Raw genomic sequence first — 21,005 nt, forward strand, 5'->3', positions numbered from 1 at the left:
TTCTGCAATAGCTCCCCACTTTATCTGTTAACACGGGGTGACCTGCCAAACCCGGGGCTCACAAATTTCCGCTACTCCAGCTTGCCCTGGGCATCCTGAGGACCGGATTTCAGGTGAACACCATACCTACCTAGTTTTCTGTGGGTTCTGAGACCCAGACTGATAAAGGCAAGCTCTCTAACCATTGAGCAATCCTCACAGCCAACCACCACAGTTGTTTAAGTGCATGAATGCATGCAGACACACATGTGTATGTGTGAGTGCAGACTTCAGCAGTGTGGAGCTGGAGTTGCAGGGTTTGAGTCAAACACGGATCCTCTGCAAGAGCCGTGTGTGTCCCTCACTGCTGATCATCTCCCCTGCTCCCCGGTGAGCGTGCTTTGGTAATGCAACAGAAAAATCTCAGCTTGTGTCGTGGGATATTTGAAAAACAGTTATTTGTGGTTTGAGACTTTTCAAACCTTGAGGTATTTGCCACCAGACTCACGGAGATCCAAGTGGAAGAAGAGGAGAACTGAGTCCCACAAGTCATCCTCTGACCTCCAAAGACACGGCAGGGCGCACATGTACCCATACATGATAAAAGATAATAAATGAACAATCAATAAAACCAACAACCTGGGGATCTCTAGTCTTGTGGTTGCCACATAAACTAAGAGGGCCACACAAAATCCCAGAGATCTGGTTGTCCCAATTGAAGCTACGAGTTCTGTGACAGGGTCTTTCCCCAAATTCTACTCATTTCATTTTGCTTAATCTTCCAATTCACATATTTCTTCATCCAGATCTCCTGGCATCAGTTGCTGAGCAGAAGGCTCTCCTGGTTCTTGGCAGCCTTTCCTGGACACGGAGCATTTGCTGTCGTGCACAACACCTGGGAGGCGGTTTCCTGAGGTCTCCCATTACTAGTCAGGAGGGCTCAGCACATGTCCTTGAAAGCTTAGGAAGAAGTGATAAGGCCTGTACTCCAGCCTAAGGAATTGAGCCAGCCAAGAAAGCTGATAAGAAACAATTACAACCAAGCTGGGAGAGCCCTATAGAATGTTCCCTCTAAAAGAACAAAAGCATACTGAAATACGAGTCTCATTTTTAATTATTCATGCAGGCTTTCAATATTAATTATTTTATATCCGTATATGGAACCCAAAATATGAGCTGAATTGAGGTGGTGTATAATTGCTTATACAGTGATGGGCTTTAGAGCTAAACTGCAAAGAGCTGTTTGCTCTTTTGTTGTTCTTTCTCTCACCTCAATGAGGCGACTTAAGCTGCAGTCGGCCAGGAACACAGGCTGAGATTTGTGTGTGCAAACGTGGCTCCTGCATACTTTGAAAGCTAGTCCAACCCCAGACAGATCCGCCTACAGCGACGGACGTACCATGACACCCTCCAAGCTCCCGCTTACCTCTGGTATACATGCCCCAGGGAAGCCAAACAGGCCATTGACGTTGTCACTTTTCTGTATTCTTAGCTGAGCAGTAGTGTTTTCCTGGGAAATCTGCGCTCCACCAAACACAGAGACCAGTTTGAGGAGGAACAGCTCTTCTCCTTCCTCTTCACCGTCGTCCCGGGCGGCAACGATGAATGACTTGTTAGTTTCTCCTTGTCTGAACTCCAAATACCCAGAGATGGGGTGTAAATCGTTCCTCGCAGGCAAAACATGCAGTTCGTGAATCTCTTCGGGGGTCAGTTTGCGCTCGTAGGTCCTCACGTCCTGCATCCAGCCTGTGAATCTGTCGCCGCCGTTCATCCCCGCCCCAATCCTCAGGACCCCAGGACCTGAAACCAGACACGCTGCGCTCAGAGGCTGAGACAGACACTGTCTCCTATCACGACCTCTAAGTGTGATTCAGAAAGCAAGATGATTTCACCGCAGTATATGTTTAGGATAAGGAAAACCTGGGCACAACTAAAAAGTGATCATGATTAAGTATTATCCTCTACAATGACCAAAAAGAACTTGCACAAGATTTTGCTGGATTTTGTGATCTTTCACTGCAGGATCTGCCTTCAAATTAAATGATGGCTACTTAAAAGTAGTTTCTATCAGTCTTGCAAAATCATATATGGGCAAAAAGTAAATAAACACATGCAGACATATATCTATCTACCCATGGGTTTTTGTGTGTTGTATATTTGAGTATACATGTGTCGCTGACACTTTAAAATTACTACTGAACTAAATTTTAAAAAGGGTTAAATAGTTCTGCTCCATTTTTAAAATTACAGATTACTGCTCACAGAGAACTTGAAAGCTCTATGTGTTAAAAAATTCATCTCCAGTTAACTAAAGTAGTGATTCCAAGGGAGGGGTGGTCTCTGCAGGCCAAATACATCATGGTTTTTCCCAAATCTAACTGAATGTAGAAACCAGAAGTAGTTCTTTAAAACACTGTATCCGGGCATGAAATATTCTAAAGAGAGGAACAGAATACAGCCAGCTCTATGTCTCTGCACTCCCACAATCCTTTGCAGGGTTTTGTCAACTTGGTTTCTTTTTGACTTTGGTTTTTGGCATTTTTTCTGACAGGATCTCATTGCTTCTGGCTAGCAACTTGTTAAATAGCCCAGGCTGGCTTGTTGCTCATGATCCTCCTGCCTCAGTCCCCCCCCAAGTACATATAGTTCACAGTGAGTTATGCTAAGAGCAGGCGTGTGATTGGCTAAAAGCCCTTCAACAAAGATTATCTATTCAAAGCAAGGCACAGCATTCAACTGATTCTCCTGCTGGTCACCTGGTGTCTGTAATCATTTCTAGTTAATATTTTTCTCTTGAGGGCTCTTCTGTCCTTCTTCCATTACCCTTCGCCTCCAGACACACTGAAGAAGCCAGTTACCCAGACAGTGAGCTGTTCCACAGTTCCAGACCCTTGCTCATTCCTGCACAGACAACCCCTTCCTTGCACGCCTCTTGCCTAGAGCATGCTTCTGATTTCCCCAGGCTAAAGACTTTGTGCACTTCGTTTCTGAAACACTTGACTTAACCTTGGTCTTGATAGGCACACAGCCTATCAAGAGAAAACATCAAGTCATGGTTCAAAACGTTTGCTAGCTCTGTCTTAAAAAAAAAAACCGAAGTTTTTAACTGGAGTTGAGACTCTGTCCTGTTCAGTGTGCTGGTTACGGTAGGGACACTCACCGTCTGTAATAGCTTCTCCTTTCAGACTCTTGATGCCTCTGGGCATTGCATTTCCATCCAGATAGAATTCTATTATGCCATCATCTAAGATGATTAAAACATGAAGCCAAATACCTTCTTCTAAATATTTCATGATCGTGCTCTTGGCAATATATGTAACATTTGATCCGAAAGTCTTATAATGAAGGGAAAGGGTCACGTGGGTTTCGTTTGTTTGGATTTTCACCCCATAGTAGATGCTACCATGATTGTCATCCTTCGCTATGAGAAATCCATTTGTATTGGCATTAGGCATTACCCAAGCTGAAAACGTAAAGTTGGCAATCGTGTTATTCCTGGAGGGCTGGTACTTGGGATCAACGGTCCCAAATGCACCCTCTAGTCCACTGAAGTACAGGACATCTGTTCCACTGCGGTGATGTCGCATGTGCTTTTGCAAAGGCACAGTGCTTGGAAAAACTCCTACCAGCAGGAAGTCGATCATTGGTGGCAGGCCAGCAGTGAACTCTCTGGACAATATTTCCCAGCCAACCCGTACATCGCCAAAGATGCCCTGTTGTCTCAAAACGGTGAAGCTGGTAATGTAAGACATATCGTCTTCTGAGAGGACATCTTCAGCCACTTCTCTCTCTAGACACTCTGGATCCAAGATGAAAATCCCAAATGGATCATCATTGAACGGAATCATGACTGTCACCTGGAGGTTGGTTTCTGCTAGTTGGCCTCCAGGACCTGTAATGAGAAAATTTAGAATAATTAAAAAGCCAAGAGTTAAATATTTTTAGTCTAAGAAAAAAAAGGCAGTATGTTTTACAGACAATTTTCTGGTTAAATAATTTATTCATTATCAGTAAATGATGACATCATATTGTTTTCACAACATTTTAGAGGCAATGTAAGCAAATAACATCAGTTAGAATATCCATCTTAATAATCAGGCAAGCCCCTACTTTAAAAAAAAACAACCAAACAAGAACAACAAAAAAACATTTTATGCTTAAACTGAAAAACGGTGAGAAAGAGGAAGCCTCCATCCATAAAACAGAACTTTCCTAAGACCATAAAATGAACATGCAAAAAAAAAAATTACCTGCACAGTTGAATAGTAAAGCACATAATTAGCACAGAGCCCAAGATTCCATGCCTAAGAGCAATGGATAAACAAGAAAAACTAAGTCGGATACAGTGTCACATGTACAACACCAGCACTCTGCAGGAACAGGTGGTAGGACCCAGACATAAGGTCAGCCTGAGCTGTACAGTGAGACACAACAAACTGGGAAACAAAGTTTCATCACTGGAGGCACACCACGGGCGATATGGAAGGTATTTCCAAGCCAACCTGTACACCACTAAGGACATCCTGATGTATTAAAATGGTCAACAAAGGAAAAATGGGGGCTAGGGTAGAGCACTCAGTGGAAGAACACTTCCTAACCTACACAGGCTCAGGGTGAGACTCCCAGCACTACAAAAACAGAACAAAACAAGAGATAAAGAAAACAAGCAAAAAACAACAACAAAAGCTTCTATCAACAAGGTGCTTTGACATGAAATCAGACAATAATAACACACTTAACTTCACTGGGTTTCGTACACAATTCTATTTAAATATAATCTATAAAGTTTGGGTGGTAACTTAAGAGTTGGAAAAGGTCAGTACCTGAAACATTTACAAGCCTTAGAATATAGAATTCATTGAACTCAGGGATCCTGTCTGGGAAGGCACGGAGAATTACTGGTTTTGTTTCTTCTCCGTCTGTGAAGTTAACAGTCCCTGATGTTTCATAGAACTCTTGTCCAGGCTGCAGAGATGCATTCTGAAACAAATGCCAAGCCACAGAAACATTGCCGAAGTGTCCTCGGTGCCGTAAAATCCTGTGTGCAAGTGAGACAAAAGTGCTTTAGTGACATTCATATGTAGTGAATATGACGTAACAGAGGCATTCTGAGCTCCCTGAATATATACATTTTCTACTTATCTCCAGACTAGCCATCCCAGCTCACAGGAAAAAAAAAAACAAAAAAAAAAACAGGGAAAAGACAAAGTAGCAAAAACAAAAATACCAACAATCTTAAAATCTCTTCAAAACCAATCAGCGTTGCCCATTCTAAGCCCAAGTGAAAAAAAGAAGTTGATAGTAATTGGCAACCTTTTTCAGAAGAAAAAAAAAAAAAAACTGAGGTGCAAGAAATCACAAGTTGCAAATTTTATGAAGATTTTTTTTCTGAAAACCGAGTAACTGAAGTCCTCTAGTCTTGAAAAGATAGAACATGGAGGGAGGAAGGAAGGCAAAGGGATCAAGCCCTGTCTGGCTGATGAATGTTTGTCATGGTTAGTTCCTTAATAAAAAACTACTCTAGCACAGAATAAACAAAGTTACCATTAATCCCAGTTCCATTTTTATCTGTATAGATTAGCCGTGTTTCCGTTTTCACCCACTTAAGGATCTTATTGTGTGTGCTTCCAATTTTAACTTTCCTTATCCAAATATACTTACCAAAATGCATTTGTCTTTCCTTCTTCTACCGCTTTGTCTATGGGCTCCAGAGAGAAAATACCATTTGGGTCATCATTGGCTTCAATTATGATTGTAGCTATCCCATATTTATAAACTACCGTGTCACCTAAATTAAACACAAAAAAGTCAAAGTAAATTTTTTAAAAAGCTATTTTTTTATTCTAACAAACTTTCTTAACATGTATTCATTTTATTCACTACACTTTAAGAAATACACAACTAAAGATAAAAAAAGATTTGGGGGTGGCTCAGTTGGTGAAGCGCTTGGTCCATGAGTATGTTTCACAGTTAGATTCCAGCCTCTGAGTAAAAGCCGGGGCATCTGTAACCCCAGCTAGGAGGCCAGAGGCGGTTGTAGCCAAACGGCTTGTGGGGCAGTCAGCCTAGCTGAAATTGCACGAATGACGCTCAGCAAGAGACCATTAGACGATGACACTTAACAGTGTTCTCTGGATGCCTCGTGCGTATACATGGGTGGGCACACAACGCATATACAAAGTAACCATGTGCAAGCATATATACTCCCAGTCTGTACACATGAAAAGGCAGGAGAAGTAACAAAACCTCAATCACAAAAACCACGCCCAGTGACCAGATTCTATTTATTAAGTAACTTTCTGAAAATAGGGGGCTTCCAAGAGAACTGGGTCATTTCAGAACTGTGGCAGGAAAATTACACAGTGAGCCTGGAACAGCTTGCTGCGACAAGGATGAGCCTGGAACAGCTTGCTGTGACAAGGATGAAGAAATGCTTGAAGAATGAGACAAACATGTCAAAAGACAAGGAAGTCATGCTGAATAGACTGACGATGGCCACACCTGGGTGGAGGTCATCAAAAACTTAAGTGATGGTAATAAAAGTCATCACATCACTAAATAGAAATTATGATTTTATTCCAGTAAATACCAGTGAAAATTTGAAAACAAATTAGAGTAAAAACACAGCTGCATTATTTCATGTTAAGTAGCCACAAACATTTATTCGTGATACTAAGAAATAAGCTTGTAGGTCATCTCTTTATTTTAAGCACAACAAGTGTAATGAGGGGACAAACCAAAAATCCTGTCAAGGACACACTAAGAAAACAAAACTACTTCTGTGCCGTTATTACCAAGGATAAAATACCTGCGTCAAATAAAAAGAACCATCGGGAAAACTCAAAAGAGAGATATCCGTGCTGTGGCTTTGCTGGGACTGTGAGCGCCAAAGGAAGGCTACAGAATTCACACACTGAGAGGATTGGAGGAAAGGTACCATTAAGGGACATGCATAATTCCAGTTTCCAGTCAGGGTAATGTTGCTAGAAACGGTGTTAATGGGAGAACTAAAGAAACCTGAAAGGTGTCAGAGGTGACACTTCGCAGGGCTTCATTTTAGGCATGGAAACAAAGTAGCTAAATATCCATGGCAAATACTGGCACATGAGCCAAGCAGATTCTCCCAGAATCTCACCACACTGCAATCTAATTTGCACTGCACAGGAAGGTTCAGAGACAATTGTCTTCATCCCACTGGTCAAGAGAGCCACAGCAATGGCTTTCCTCATGAGCCGTTGCAGAATATAGCAAAGGTGGACCGGTCACAACTACTAAGTCTTTATTTACCTGTTGAATTGAAGAGGATTAGATAAAAAGGCTCGTCTGTTTCTGGGATTCCATCCTCACTGACATACACAGATACAATCTGTTCTCTGCTCCCAACCTCAAATACGAGGGTTTCTCCTTTCTCAACAGGTACGAAGTCTCCCTCTCCGCCTGAAGCCTTTCCGTCCTGGGTAGCATACTGGACAGTGCAGGCCACGTCAACAGATCCATTTCTGAGAACTGTGAAGTTGGCAGTCTCTCCCTCCTGGACTCTCACAAGAGAAGGTTCTGGAATACACACAGAACAGAAATGCGTAAGCCTGTTCCAGTCCGCGTGCATATTTCCAGATCACTCCCGTTTCTGTCTGCCGTTTACAGGGAATGCCTGGTGATTTTTCTGCTCCCCTCTGACACAAGCTCCCTCTGAAGACATCGGGTCAGTATCCCTCCTTGCCTAATGCACCGGTGTCTCTGTCGACTAAGTTGTCAGTAAACATCATAAGGACATCCTTTTTCTTCCGACTGCACCTTGATATATACCTCATGCTAAAGGTCAGTTCCTTGAATAGAAATCTCTATTCATTTTGCCATGGTAGTTAGAAAAAAAAAAAAAGATAAGCGTGAGACTAATTAATTGAGTGCTTACTACCTGAAATCTAGGAATGTTGTAGACAGAGTCCAAGAGGCTCACGATGCTACTACGTCATAAGTTTCATCTATAGACGTCTTACGGAAAAGAGATTTCAAAGAATTAACAATCTGATTGAGTCTCAAACCAGAAGTAAAAGATGCTTCCAGAGCAAACAACAGGTGTAAAGAAAGCCGTGGGATGACAGAAAGGGAAGATTCTTAGTCACTATGTCCAATGGGCCATCAGCTACCGTAACAAGTGAGCACCCTCAGAGGGAACAGCAAGCCCCCGCCCATCCTCAGACATACTTCTCTTGCCTAGCGCAAGGCATGCTGGGAAATGAAAAGCAAGCAGCAAAGCTGCCAACCGCCCTCTCTTGTTTTCATTGTTTCACAAGGTTCCAAAATCAAAAATGTCTAAAACTCAAACACAGAACACCCATTATCAAATGAATTATGAAATTATTTTTTAAGTGATTACACTACAGCAAATTTTAAATTAATTCCTCTTAAACCTATAAACGGGGGCTGGAGAGATGGCTCTGCGGTTTAAAGTCCTTGTCACTCAGACAGAGGACCAAGGTTTGACTCCCAAGATGGGTCATAGCTATTCCAACTCCCCCGTGACCTCCACAGGCAAAAGACACGTGGTACACATGCATACATGCTGGCAAAGCAGACACACATAAAAATTAAATAAAACTGTCTTAAAATGCATATGCCATTTAAGACCAACGAAAACTCACTCAATCAAGATAGCAATACCACCTGCAAAGTAAACGGGGTCGTCGTTCCTTAGAATCCTCAGGAAGGCAGTTGTCCTGTTTGCTGTTCGAGCCCCTCCGGTGGCATTAAGAAGGATAATGGTGAACTCCTCCATCTCCTCCGGAATCTTTGGCAAAATGGAACACACTTTAAGTCAAGTGAATCATACTCCTAATTACATCATGCATGTCTGTTATTTGTTTCTTGAAAGCTCAGTTACTACTGCTAATATTCATTTTCATCTCTAAGATGAGGGCTTCATAGAAGTTTTCCCATAAAACTCAAATTGCCCTAAAATCCTTCCAGTATTGTTCTTCCGAGCAGCCATTTTATTGCGGCTGAGAAAAAATATACTGAAATACGTATGTTCTACTTAAGTAAAGAAAACCTGGCCATAGGCAGAGGTTTATATTACTTCCCCAAGAAAAACAAAAAACAAGTTAACTGTAAGAAAAAAACAACATAACAACTGAAATCCTTCCAAACAGAACACCAACAGTTGCTGAACTGTTAGCTCCCCAACTCCATCTTAAAATCTTCTGGACGGTTCCTGAGGAGATCCAAAGACATTCTCACTCCCATGTCCTCTAAAAGATGAGATTTCCACTTCTCTCGTTCTTACGTGCCCAGACGGATACCACTTTTCTTTCTCCTTGTCTGTGTCTTCTCCCCTCCCAAAACAGAAAAAAAAAAAGTGACGATTTTGTCTGTTGGGGGCCAATTCTGAGGGAAAGGGACAAGCTTCACTGCTTCGCCCCAGAAAGGTCCACGCTCCACCTTAGCCAAGTTCTTTATCTTTCCTGTTAGGCTGACGATACCTGTTCTGCTGTCCTAATACCAAAGTGCACCACGAGATCCCCAGAACACAGCTTCTCTTCAAAATGCCAAAGGCAGGTAAGTTTCTAAACGTCTCCCACACGCCTGAATCCTTGATGTCTGCTATACAATGCCTTACTGACCAGCGTGAACTGTAAGGGCTTTAGGAATGCCTCAAGACGCCCTGAATAGCACTGCCATCTACCCTTATAGCCAGCCAGCCAGGCTAAACCTCTTTATCAAGCAGCATCGACAGAAAACGTATTGCCAGGTATTTAATGATTTAATGATCTGGAGAGGTAGAAAGCCTCCATGATATGGAGTTTGACCACTGGCACCACAAAAGATAAAGCAAGCGAATAACACCAAAAGCGGTCTGATCCGAAGCTCACAACAAGCCAGGCAGAAAACTGCAAAGCAGCACTTACTTCGTCTCCGAGGGAGTAGACAGTGATGTTCTTAAAAAATTCTTGGTCTCCAAAACAAACAGTTCCTTGCACAGGAAACACGTCTTGCGTAAAGTCTGGACTGACCACCCATGATACGTTAACAGCACCGAAGTTGCCTCGGCTTCGTATTACACCGTAAACAGCTGAGAGATGCACACGGGAACATAGGGTGAATGAGCAAATCAGCAGGAAGAAAAACCCCTCTTCACCAACACTCGATCAGCATATCCTTCAAGGTTGGTGTGTGTGTGTGTGTGTGTGTGTGTGTGTGTGTGTGTGAGTGTGTATGAGTGTGTGTTAGTGTGTGTGTGTGAGTGTCTGCTTGTGAGTGTGTGTGTTAGTGTAGGAGTGTGTATAAGTGTGTATGTGTGTGAGTGTGTATGTGAGTGTGTGAGTGTGTATGAATGTGTGTGAGTGTGTCTTAGTGTAGGAGTGTGTGTGTGTATGTGTGTGTATGTGTGTGTGTGTGTGTGTGTGTGTGTGTGTGTTTAACCTGCTCAATCTTTTCCATTGCACTTTGGGATATTAAGAATCATCTGACACAGGAATAGAATTATAGTCAATTATGTACAACTCTTAAAAAGTTCTACAAGCAGATTCACCAAAGGCATTTGCTGGAAGTGTAACTTGTACTTCACAAGCCAAGTTATTTAATTACCTAGAGAGTGCTTTAAAAATAAAAGAATTCTCATCTCCTGACACTGCAGTAGCTTCTCAACAGTAACTCTTGCTGCCGTGTGCTCTCTATTTGACTGACTTGATTCCTTCCCAAGAATCTGAGTTTATACTGAATTAGCTAAAAGCAAACTGTAACTGAGGTCCTTGATATCACCCCAATGCTCTGGAAGACATGAAAACAGTAAGCCTGAATATGAGTTTTAGAAGAGAATACTAGCCCCAGGAAGCTCTGAATACCCAAGAAACAATTCACAGACCTTATGAAGCTTTAAAAAAAGGAAGGAAGGAAGGCCAAAATGTGGAAGCCTCAGTCCTTCTTAGAAGGGAAAACAAAACACTCACGGGAGGAGGTACAGGATCACGTGGAAGAGCAGGGATTGAAGAGGGGATCGTTCAGGGGCTACCTCGCTTGGGGATCCACCCCAAGTGCAGTCACTGAGCCCAAGCACTATAGCTGATGCTGGGAGGTGCTTACTGGCAAGAACCACATAGGAATGCCTCCTCAGGGGCTCTGCTAGAGTCATGCAGCTGAGCATGCTTGCAGCTAACCATCAGACTGAGCACTGAGACCCCGGTGAGAATGCTGGGGCCGTGTGAATGAAGGAGCTGAAGGGGGTGGCATCCTCATGGAAAGAACAACATTATCAACCAACCAAACCCTCCACACCTCCAATGGACTAGAACACCAACCATCAAACACACTTTGAGAGGCCCATGGCTCCAGTTGCATATGCAGCAGAGAATAGCCGTGTCTGGCATCAATGTGAGGAGAGACCTTTGGTCCAGGGAGGGCATGTTTTCCCAATGTAGGGGAAGCCAAGACACTGAGATGGAGAGGGTAATTGGAAGCTAGTGCACCTTTGTGAAGACAAGTAGAGCGTGTGGGGGATGGGAGCGGAGTGGACAAAGGGGATAACATTTCAAATGTAAATACAGAGAGTATCTAATATAAAAAAAATGTTTTAAAAAAGAAAAAAAGAGAAGTTTTAAAGTTGCATTCAGAATGGAGAAATGGCAATAGTTACTAAGGAAACGATCTAAGGGATGATGAGAAGGGACAGTGGTTAAGAGCACTTACTGCTCTTCCAGGGACCCGGGTTCACTACCACTGATGTCAACTTCAGGGGATCCAACAGCTTTTGGCCTCCCTGGGCCTTGCACATGTGGTGCACAGAGGTTCACACGGGCACACACAAATATACAAATATGTGAAAATAATTTTTAAAGGTTAAGCTGAAAAGTTGTCCATGTCCTCTTCAGAGGACAGAATGAAAACGTGGCACACAGAATAATTTACCATGATAGACATCCTCTCCTTTGCTTTCTTGTATCGCTGTCGTCAGGCCATCGGACGCAAACTCTATAACGCCATGAGGATCGTCGTTCTTTAGAATCGTTATGTTGACTCGAGTAGCACCACCCAGCTTGCTCTCCCTCTCACCGTGGCTGCTGAGGACCACCCAAAAGTGCTCGTCCAACTACAAAGAGCATGCCGGATTAGAAAAAGATGTAGAGTTGGCGTTTTCCTTACAAATAAAATGTGTGTGACTGACAATGGTACCATGTTGAACTTCCCAGGAACAAACATCACATAGGAGAGACAAGAGAGCTAATATTATTCCTAAAACCATTGTTTAAAAACCATTTGCCTGCTCACTGAAAGATAGGAGATATTACTTATACATATAAAAAGAAATGGGCATACTATTCCAAGCCAGTAAAATTTCAAGGACTTCTCGTTGGTGATCGAGTGTTCACTTAAATGAGCAAGAACAGGAAAAATGAATTTGGAAGCTGCATCTATACTGCAGTATAAACATACTGAAAGTATATCTGGTTCTCCTATTATAAAACAAATTAATTTCTTTAGCTGCAGATCACATGAGTGAGAGTTCAGTGAGTGTAGAACACGCAGAATAAAACCCTGTAAGGTGATTTGGGGCAAGAATACACTCTTATAAGTTAAAGAATTTGTATTCTGCTTTTCAAGCTTCTGTTTACATTTTTCAGGACATGAGTACTGAATCTTTTTTTCTTATGTCTTGTTGTCATCAATGTTCATGATATTTATGTTCTCGGTATTTCTGAGCCTGTCCACCTTCCACGAGGGCATGGCCGACGTTCCGACCCGGGTACCTCTGGCGTGCCGTCCAGTCTGGTGAGCAGGGTGATCACTATCTCCCGTTCTCCTGGGGTGAATTCCAGCACCCCGGTGCTCCCGTAGAACTCACTGCTCTCTCGGGGCTCCACGTGGAAGCGGAGGAACTGTTTCACCAGCGACCCCCTGGATCGAGTGATCCCCAGCTCCACCGCATCTCCTTCCTGTAAAAACAAAACCCGCAAGAGTTCAGTTTCTTCTAGAACATTGTCCTGAAGTTATGAATGTAGCGTGAAGTTTCAAACCTACTTTTATAACATACGGTCCCCTAGAATCATGAGAAAATTCAAAAATGCCTCCGGGGTCATCATTTTCCAAAATAATCAAGTCTCGGCTGGTATAGCCTGATTTCAGGACGTCACTGTCCACGGTCACACTGGAAAGTGAGGGAAACACACTATATTACTCTGGAATTGTCAAGATGGTTTTTTTCACACCTTTTTTGGGGAAAGCACCAGCAGTATTTACAGTTCTTCCAAATAATTAAAAAAGCGACTAAGGGTTACACCTTAAAGCAAATTTACATGTATTAAAATCACTTCACACTAAGACTGTTTTCATTGGTAACAGTTCGGAAAGAGTTCTGAGTTCAGTGTATCTTTTTATTACTTGACTAGACCTCACAGGTACACAAACAGTACAAAAATCAGTCATATAAAGTATCACATCACAGCATTTTAGAAAATTGTAGTTTGTAGTTAGAAAACATTGAAACAACTTGAGGCTGTTGGGTGTTGTTCTCTGATACATGTGTTTGAGATGTTACATTTAAGTCTCTAAGTAATATATTAACTCAGTAACTACAGGACAAGGAAAACTAAACCAGTAAACACAATCATGACCTGGTGCTTCTAAATACTCTGTCTTTCAAGCGCTTTCTGCTTGTCTCAGTTTTAACCTCAACTATTTTTCAGGAAAAAAAAATAGAATAAAAGAAATAAAGTTAATCTGAGATGCTAATTTGCAACAAATGTGTGTGTTTGTGTGTGTATGTTCGCACATGTGGGGGAGTGTTTGTGCGTGTAGGTGTGTGGGAGGTGTGGGGGTTTGTCTGAGTGTGTACATGCACGTGTGTGTGTGAATGTATGTGCACATGTGTTGGGGGCATGTGTGAGGGTGTGTACACGTGTGTGAGTGTGGGGGTGGAGTGTGTATGTCTGCTGACAAATAGACAAACGAAGAGATAAAATGTTTTATAATTTCAAGTATTTGTGCCTAAGTATAATTGGGATGAGCGGAGAGACTGCAGGCTGTGAGACTTGGGGTCAGCTCTTAGGAAGTCTTAGTTTTGCAAATTGGGTTGAACCCCTCCAAGCGTGACTTTCTAGGAAACAAAACTGTGATCACATGTGACCTCTAAGTCACAGTGAAACCACAAGCAATTTAGAGGCATGGGTCCAGGCCTGTGGTGTCTGTGTGGGGAAGAACATGGACGGATGTGCTTCTTTAAGAATCCAAAGACCAGCAGGGCACAGGCTGGTGACCACAGAGGGAGTAACCCAAACACCAGAGCAGTTAGAGCTGTGCGGACAATGGCTTTACTTCTGGGAACGTACTCATTCCCTGAAATCCCCAGGGTCCGAATAAGTTGGGAGATGTGAGATTGGTTGGGAGACAGTTGCAAATTCAGGGTGAGCATTGAATAAGTGAAGTTATTTCAGACTCTGTAAAATGGGCTGTTTATATAGTCTATGATGTAAACTCTGAAAATTTCTCTATAAGACAGAGACACGAAAAGAAAAAAGAAAAAAAGAAAGTACAAAAGATACACCCGGAAATGTCACAGATGTCATTTTCTCTGTGAAACAAAATACAATGTTCATAAAGTATTTCACCTCTAAACCACAATTATACTCTGATGTAAACTCTATGGAACATTAAAACTTAAAGGTCTTCGAAACATGTGGTAACACTCAATTCTTCAGTGTTTGTTAAATATTTTAAACACATTCATGATGCAAAACTGAGGACCCCTGAACCCCAAGCCACTCACACAAATCCCACTGTCACTGGAGAATGAGATGGCAAACCATTGTCATGCACAGCCAGGTGGGCAGGCAGCATTGTTCAAGTCTGGTCATGCAGAACAGCAGCTTCATCAGAAAAGCATCATGCACAGAACAAGCTACTGAACCTCCAAAACAAGCCATTAAGGCACACTTACCCAAAATACACAACAAATCTCTCTGTTTCTACCCTGTCGACACAGAAAGAACAGTGGAGAAGGCGAAGAGAAGGCAAAGTTACACCGTTTGCTAACCTCTCACTGCTACAGGCTTAGAGTAGGATGGTAGAAATCAAGCTAAACAAAAGCACACTGCGTCTCCTCCTGCCTACCATGAGTAATTTTCAGTTTATGGGAACTGAGCACACCGTGTTCGCTGCTATTGACTAACGCTAGCAAGCCCGCTTTTATGGAAGATGACCCCGTAACCAGTGAGCGTGTCCGGGCTCATTCAAGACATTCCTTTCTTGGCCCCCTCCAAAGCGTAGATGTCTGCACTAAGTTGTGCATGTCCAGAAGCCACAGCAGCTGAGCAAATTTCATTCAGCAGGGCTTGTAATTACTCACTTTAATGAGGTTTGGGACAAATACTTCCATCCTCAGACCAAAGCCAGTTGCTATGTGAATTAAAATCATGAAAACTCTGTGGAAGACACATCTGTACCTTTCAATGTTTGCAGAGAATAAATTCAAAAAGTCACAGGACATCGTCACTTTTAATTACAGTTTGATATCTGGAAATCTAAACACTTTCCACATCCCTAATATAGTTCATTTTCAAATAACCTTGAAAGGTACACAGCAAAATAAATAGACCTTATCATTTATAAAGAGCTATATACCATATAACTAGTTTTTATTAAGTAAAAATGACCAAAAAAATGCTTCTAATTGCAAAATGTTAACCAAGACAGTACTGTTAATAAGCATTATATTGAAGTTACTTTTAATTGTTTAGTATCAGATCAATTTTTGTTTTTATTTAATTTAAATATACAGTACTTGAGTCTGACCTTAAGAGAAAAGTGTGCAACCCATCCTGATAAAGTATCAGTATTATTGTTGCAATATAACCACACTAGCACTGGTTCACTCATTACTTTGCTGAAGCTTGCTTAAAACTTGGTGAAACTATCAGAGGATCCAGATAAAACTGCTTTTGAATGATAAGTTTCATTCTCGTGTATTTAAGCAATTCTCTGGATACGGAACAGACGTAGATTCTTGTTTGCAAACAAGTTCCTAACTGACATATTAGTGCAATTTTTTATTGATATGCTCGATTTTGAAAGAAGTGCAACATTCAAAGCTAACCCTGTGACTTGCTCTCTTCCCAGTGGTGTGTAAATCTTTCACACAGGGAGGGGCCAGACAGGAAAAAGAAGAGCTTTGAAGAACGTCAGAGTTAATTCATTTCTAATGTTCTTGTGACGTCAGAAAAACTGTAAAGAAGAACTGCTGGAATTTGCTAAGGTATAACTTAAATTATTTTTTAAACATTCAGGTGAGATCAGCCAGGCTAAGAAGGTTTCTATCAAGTGCCACAGGCTCACACTGTGAGCACACATGTACTGTTTTATTTGCTTTAGTGTCCCTTATAACTGTCCATTAACTTAATTGTGTTCACACTTAAATCACGTGAAAGGTCCAGAAAAAAAATCTATTTCAAATTTACATTTCATTAAATGTGACTAGCTCTGATGAAATGAAACAGTTAATCATAAGGCACTCTGCAACCTACTGTGACGGCATCCTTTAGACTGTGTGCTGCCTTTTGGGTTTATTGTCTTTATTTTCGCTGAAGAAGAAAACAAATTCGAGCTTCTTCGAGGCACAGCGGCCTCTCGACAGGTGTGTTCTCTGTTGTCTACCCTTTGCCCATTCACTTTAAAAATTATGCCGAACTGTTTGCCTTCTAGTGTCCTCTGTGAGACTGGGTTTGCGGCACAGAGAATGACTTCAGTTATGTTAAAAATATAACAACAGCATTAAAAAAAAAAAAACTATGCCAAACACGATGGTGCACACCTTTAATCCCAGGGCTCCAGAGGCAGAAGCTGGTGGACCTGAGTCTGAGGCCAGCCTGGTCTACACGGAGTGCCAGACCAGACCCTCCCCTCCCCACCCAAAGAGACGCATAGGAACTGCGACTCAGATATTTAGAAAACAAAGGAGTAAGTCTCTCTGCTTCATTCCTCTGCAGTACTAAAGGCCTGGAACTTAGTCCTGAATCTTACTTTGTATAGCTATGAATTGTGCAATGACCTCCAGCTGCAGTGTCATGGAAGGGAACTGTGGGCCAGCTTTCTAAACGAATCAAATAACCAGACTGCGTTTCCTCTTTAAGAAAACATTTTCTGGATTTTATAACTAAAGAGCTAACTGAGCAAAACATCACAGGGACCCTGAATCTACCCAGAGAAATGCTGGGCAGTTTTATTACAATGGCTGAAAGATTCACACGTGAATTTCTGTAGTTTTTCCTTTTTATTCTATAGAAATAAAAATTACTGATTATCTAGATGCCGTATAAAGAGAATGAAGGGTGACTTCTTTGAAATCACTTAATCAAGGTCTAACCATGGCACTCCTGAAGGGAAACGTTTCAGAAGGCCCCCGCCACCCTAATGAACACAACAGGACTCACCATACTTCAAATGTGCCAGTTACTTCCCATGAACTCTCTACATAATGCTCCGTCTGAGCAAAGCAGGGTAGCAAAGGGTCACAAAACATAACAATCTTCACATCCAAGGGGAAACCTTCCCATACACAACGAAAATGTCTGAAAGCAATACCCCTTCTTCATAGTTTTCCCAATATGAGGAGAAACGAATTGAAAACAAAAATCACTAAAACACATAAAAGTTGCTGTTTCCTGTATGAATTCTTACCTGTCCAGAGAAAGGGTCACAGTCTCATTCAACTCCGGTATGTCATCACCTTTGACAGTAATGTTGATTGATGTGTCGCTTTGCCCAGATAAAAACACAACAGAGCCATTAAAGGGACCTGTGTCATCTACAGTCACTGCCTTTGAATTAAAGCCAGAGGGCTGCAAACTCCAGTACACAGTAGCCTGGCCATCAGTTCCATCTCGATGCAAGGGGATATATACCTTATTTTTAAAAGGAAAAAGAAAATAAAAACTTTGCTGAAATGTATGTTCATGGATAACATGAGCTCTCCACACACATGCAAATGTAACCAGCAGAGCACATTATAAACATACTTGGAGAAGCAGAACAACAATTTTATGTTCAATTTTCACTGCTTTTGCTAATCAAATCTACATATCTACAAAATAAACCCCACCAAAAATGTGACCTTGGAACTATCTTAATAAAAAGGCAGATATAGTAAAAAGGTAAAGAAGTATATACTATAAATATTAAGCACTGAAGAGCTGCCTCCCTCAGCCACCTGAGATGGTTAAGACTTAGAACAGTTGAAACAATAAATTCACAGCTTCACACACTAAACCAACAAAGCATCGCATTCCTTGGGAACAATGAAGATAGTTTTTAGACTTTTAGGAGGAAACTGTAAACTTTAAAAAGTATATGAAGTCAAAATCATTTTTGAAAACTTTAATAAAAAAGTAAAGAAGCAGTGATCATGAGACTTTGATATGAGACTTTGATAACAAAAACAATTCTCCTCTTGTAAAAGCCAATTTAGGGTTGGAGAGATGGCTCAGTGGCTAAGAGCACTGACTGCTCTTCCAGAGGTCCCAGGTTCAATTCCCAGCAACATGGTGGCTCACAACCGTCTGTAATAGGATGCTCTCTTCTGAAGAGTCTGAAGACAACTACAGTGTGCTCACAGATAAATAAAATAAATCTGTTTTTAAGAAGCCAATTTAAACCAAAGCTAAGTGGGTGTACCTGCACTACGGCACAGCAGGGCAGAGGTTTTCCTAAATAGGAAGACACTTGAGGAAGGTTATGCTTAGGTTGGGAGGAGGGTCATATGAATGTGCTTTTATAAGTGTGTGTCTGTGTGTATACATATATGTGTATAATATGTTTATATGTACTCATATAAAATAATATAATATATATATCTACTTTGCTAAGGCCCAGCATTGCACAACTATACTACCATCACAACTGGCACCAACCACAGGACACAGAGCTACCTCTGAGTCCTGAGTCCCACCCGAGGCAGCACATAGTGTTCAGAAGACAGAGCCCCCCAAAAACCACTCATGCTTCCACAGTAGGACCACTAAAAACCAGATTTATAATTGGCTATGAAATGTCACAGCATTATGTGAAACCAACCACTATTAGACAGTCTACTCTTACCATGAGTGGTAAATTCTATTCTTAGTTAAAATTTTTATAAAAATTCTATTTTTAATTAAAATAGTATTATATCATTTCCCTTCCTTCCCTCCCTCCTTCCACCCCAGCTACTGTTTATAGTATTTCTCCCATGCCACTCCAACTCTCAAATATAGACTCTTTATCATTGTATTTGTTACGTACATGCTTACACATGTATGTATACAAATATATATATATACAACCTTTTATGAATAGTAAAAATTATAGAAAAACAGATGCTCAGCAGTAAATTTGTTCTAAATAGAGTATAGTCTATTAAATACATGTGAACTCTATATTAAAAAGTATTTCTTCAGACACATTAGGACATATGAATATAAAGGCACACTTACCACCTCAGCAGCAGAGTCTTTTGGTTCATGCAAAATGATCGGAAGGTTGCTAAGAAAGCCAATTTCCCCATTCGCAATGGCTGGGGTAACCAGTAATGAGATATTTCTGATTTCCCCGAATCTGGGACTTACTGGTGGTATTGCGGGGAATATGTTCACCAAAACCACAGCTTCCAACTATAAAACACAAACGCAAACAGGAAGGATAGGTTTAAAATTCAGGTCACAGGTCACCAGTCACAAGAACTTCAGGACACGGCTGCCGTCCCTCTTACAACTCCTGCGGCATCCACCAGAGTCTTTTCCTGTCGTTGGGTATGATTATTATGTGGGATTCTTCTTAGGCTCTTTACCGCACAACTTCACCCTACCTCTTTAACAACGTCTGAGCATCTCCCTCAAACTCCACGTCATTCTAAGTGGTTACTAGCAAGAATCTCACAACAGTCACATGGACCTGGTAGAGACAGATGAATCCCAATAGAAACCATTCTCCTGCTCCAGGTCCTGTCACCGTGACCTCTCTGTAGATCACCACCTGTCTGTCCACCTCATCACAGACAGTCAACTACAATGATCCTTTAAAAGCCAAATGTAAAAACATTTTGATCTGGATTCCATTGATCTGTATGTCCAATCATTCACCTACTCCCTCCCCTTCTTTGCCAGACCAAAGTTACAAGACCATTCAGAACTCTGTTCATACCCAGAGCAACGTAATGCTTAAAGACGTACCGCACACGTAAAACACACTATTAATCTCCCAGTAGTGGGCGAAAATGGTATTCTCCTGGCCTAGAATGGTCCTTCGTTCATAATCTCAGAATATAATATATGCAACCTTAAAGCCCACCTAAACGTCCCCTCTTCCATATGAAGATTTCTTGGGATTATGTTGACATGATGCTACTAATATTCCACAGGAAAGATTTGTGAGATGTGTGGACAGGACTGGGACTGTCCTCCCGTGACTAGAATACTTTGTGACAAACAACATACATTCCAAAGGGCCAGTGTAAATGGCTCATTTAAATGTCATGCATTTTGCTGAAAATTATGTGTACAAGAGAAAGATGTGAAGAAAACCACATTTAGTGAGTACTCATTTGAAGAAAAGTAAAAAGAAACTAGACTACAAATTCTGCCCAATACTGATATGTAAACTAAGCCAAGTAAAACAATGTTTGATTTTTTTAGTAAATTTTATTGTCTACAAAATAAATAAACTGTAAAAACAAATGTGTAGTTTAAAACCATTTGCATATATAACTTTTATTTCCAGAGAAAATAAACACAGGTACCAATAGTCATTACATATATATGTGTGTCTGTGTGTCTGTATGTATGTGTGGTATGTGTGTGTGGTGTGTGTATATTTGTACAAAATAGCACAAAGAATGACTAACATATATACATGTGTATGAAATGCTAAAATAAGAGTATGCATTGGTTCCTGAGGATGTAATATTCACCAGCCATGTGTAAGAAATCTCTTGTGAGTCACACATTCACTCCCATTTGTTCATGGATCTCTAAAGTGTCAGAAATGTCTAAAGCCTCAAAGAAAGAAAGTCA

The 21,005-nt window shown here is 41.3% G+C and overlaps 1 protein-coding gene across 1 annotated transcript in view; it reads right to left on the minus strand.

The window, feature by feature from the left end:
* Nucleotides 1-21,005, minus strand: part of ADGRV1 (adhesion G protein-coupled receptor V1) — a gene marked incomplete at both ends in the record, with an annotated part of 447,718 nt that overhangs the window by 413,310 nt on the left and 13,403 nt on the right. The window contains 12 exons of the mRNA XM_080925101.1: nucleotides 1,406-1,779; nucleotides 3,140-3,871; nucleotides 4,803-5,017; nucleotides 5,641-5,767; nucleotides 7,267-7,533; nucleotides 8,644-8,767; nucleotides 9,885-10,048; nucleotides 11,881-12,061; nucleotides 12,720-12,905; nucleotides 12,991-13,117; nucleotides 17,641-17,864; nucleotides 19,431-19,607. Coding sequence (XP_080781227.1) covers nucleotides 1,406-1,779; nucleotides 3,140-3,871; nucleotides 4,803-5,017; nucleotides 5,641-5,767; nucleotides 7,267-7,533; nucleotides 8,644-8,767; nucleotides 9,885-10,048; nucleotides 11,881-12,061; nucleotides 12,720-12,905; nucleotides 12,991-13,117; nucleotides 17,641-17,864; nucleotides 19,431-19,607 — 2,898 coding nt within the window. The remainder of the gene's footprint in view (nucleotides 1-1,405; nucleotides 1,780-3,139; nucleotides 3,872-4,802; nucleotides 5,018-5,640; nucleotides 5,768-7,266; nucleotides 7,534-8,643; nucleotides 8,768-9,884; nucleotides 10,049-11,880; nucleotides 12,062-12,719; nucleotides 12,906-12,990; nucleotides 13,118-17,640; nucleotides 17,865-19,430; nucleotides 19,608-21,005) is intronic.

This window comes from Micromys minutus (genome assembly GCF_963924665.1).
Source record: "Micromys minutus genome assembly, chromosome: 11".
Lineage (NCBI taxonomy): Eukaryota > Metazoa > Chordata > Mammalia > Rodentia > Muridae > Micromys > Micromys minutus.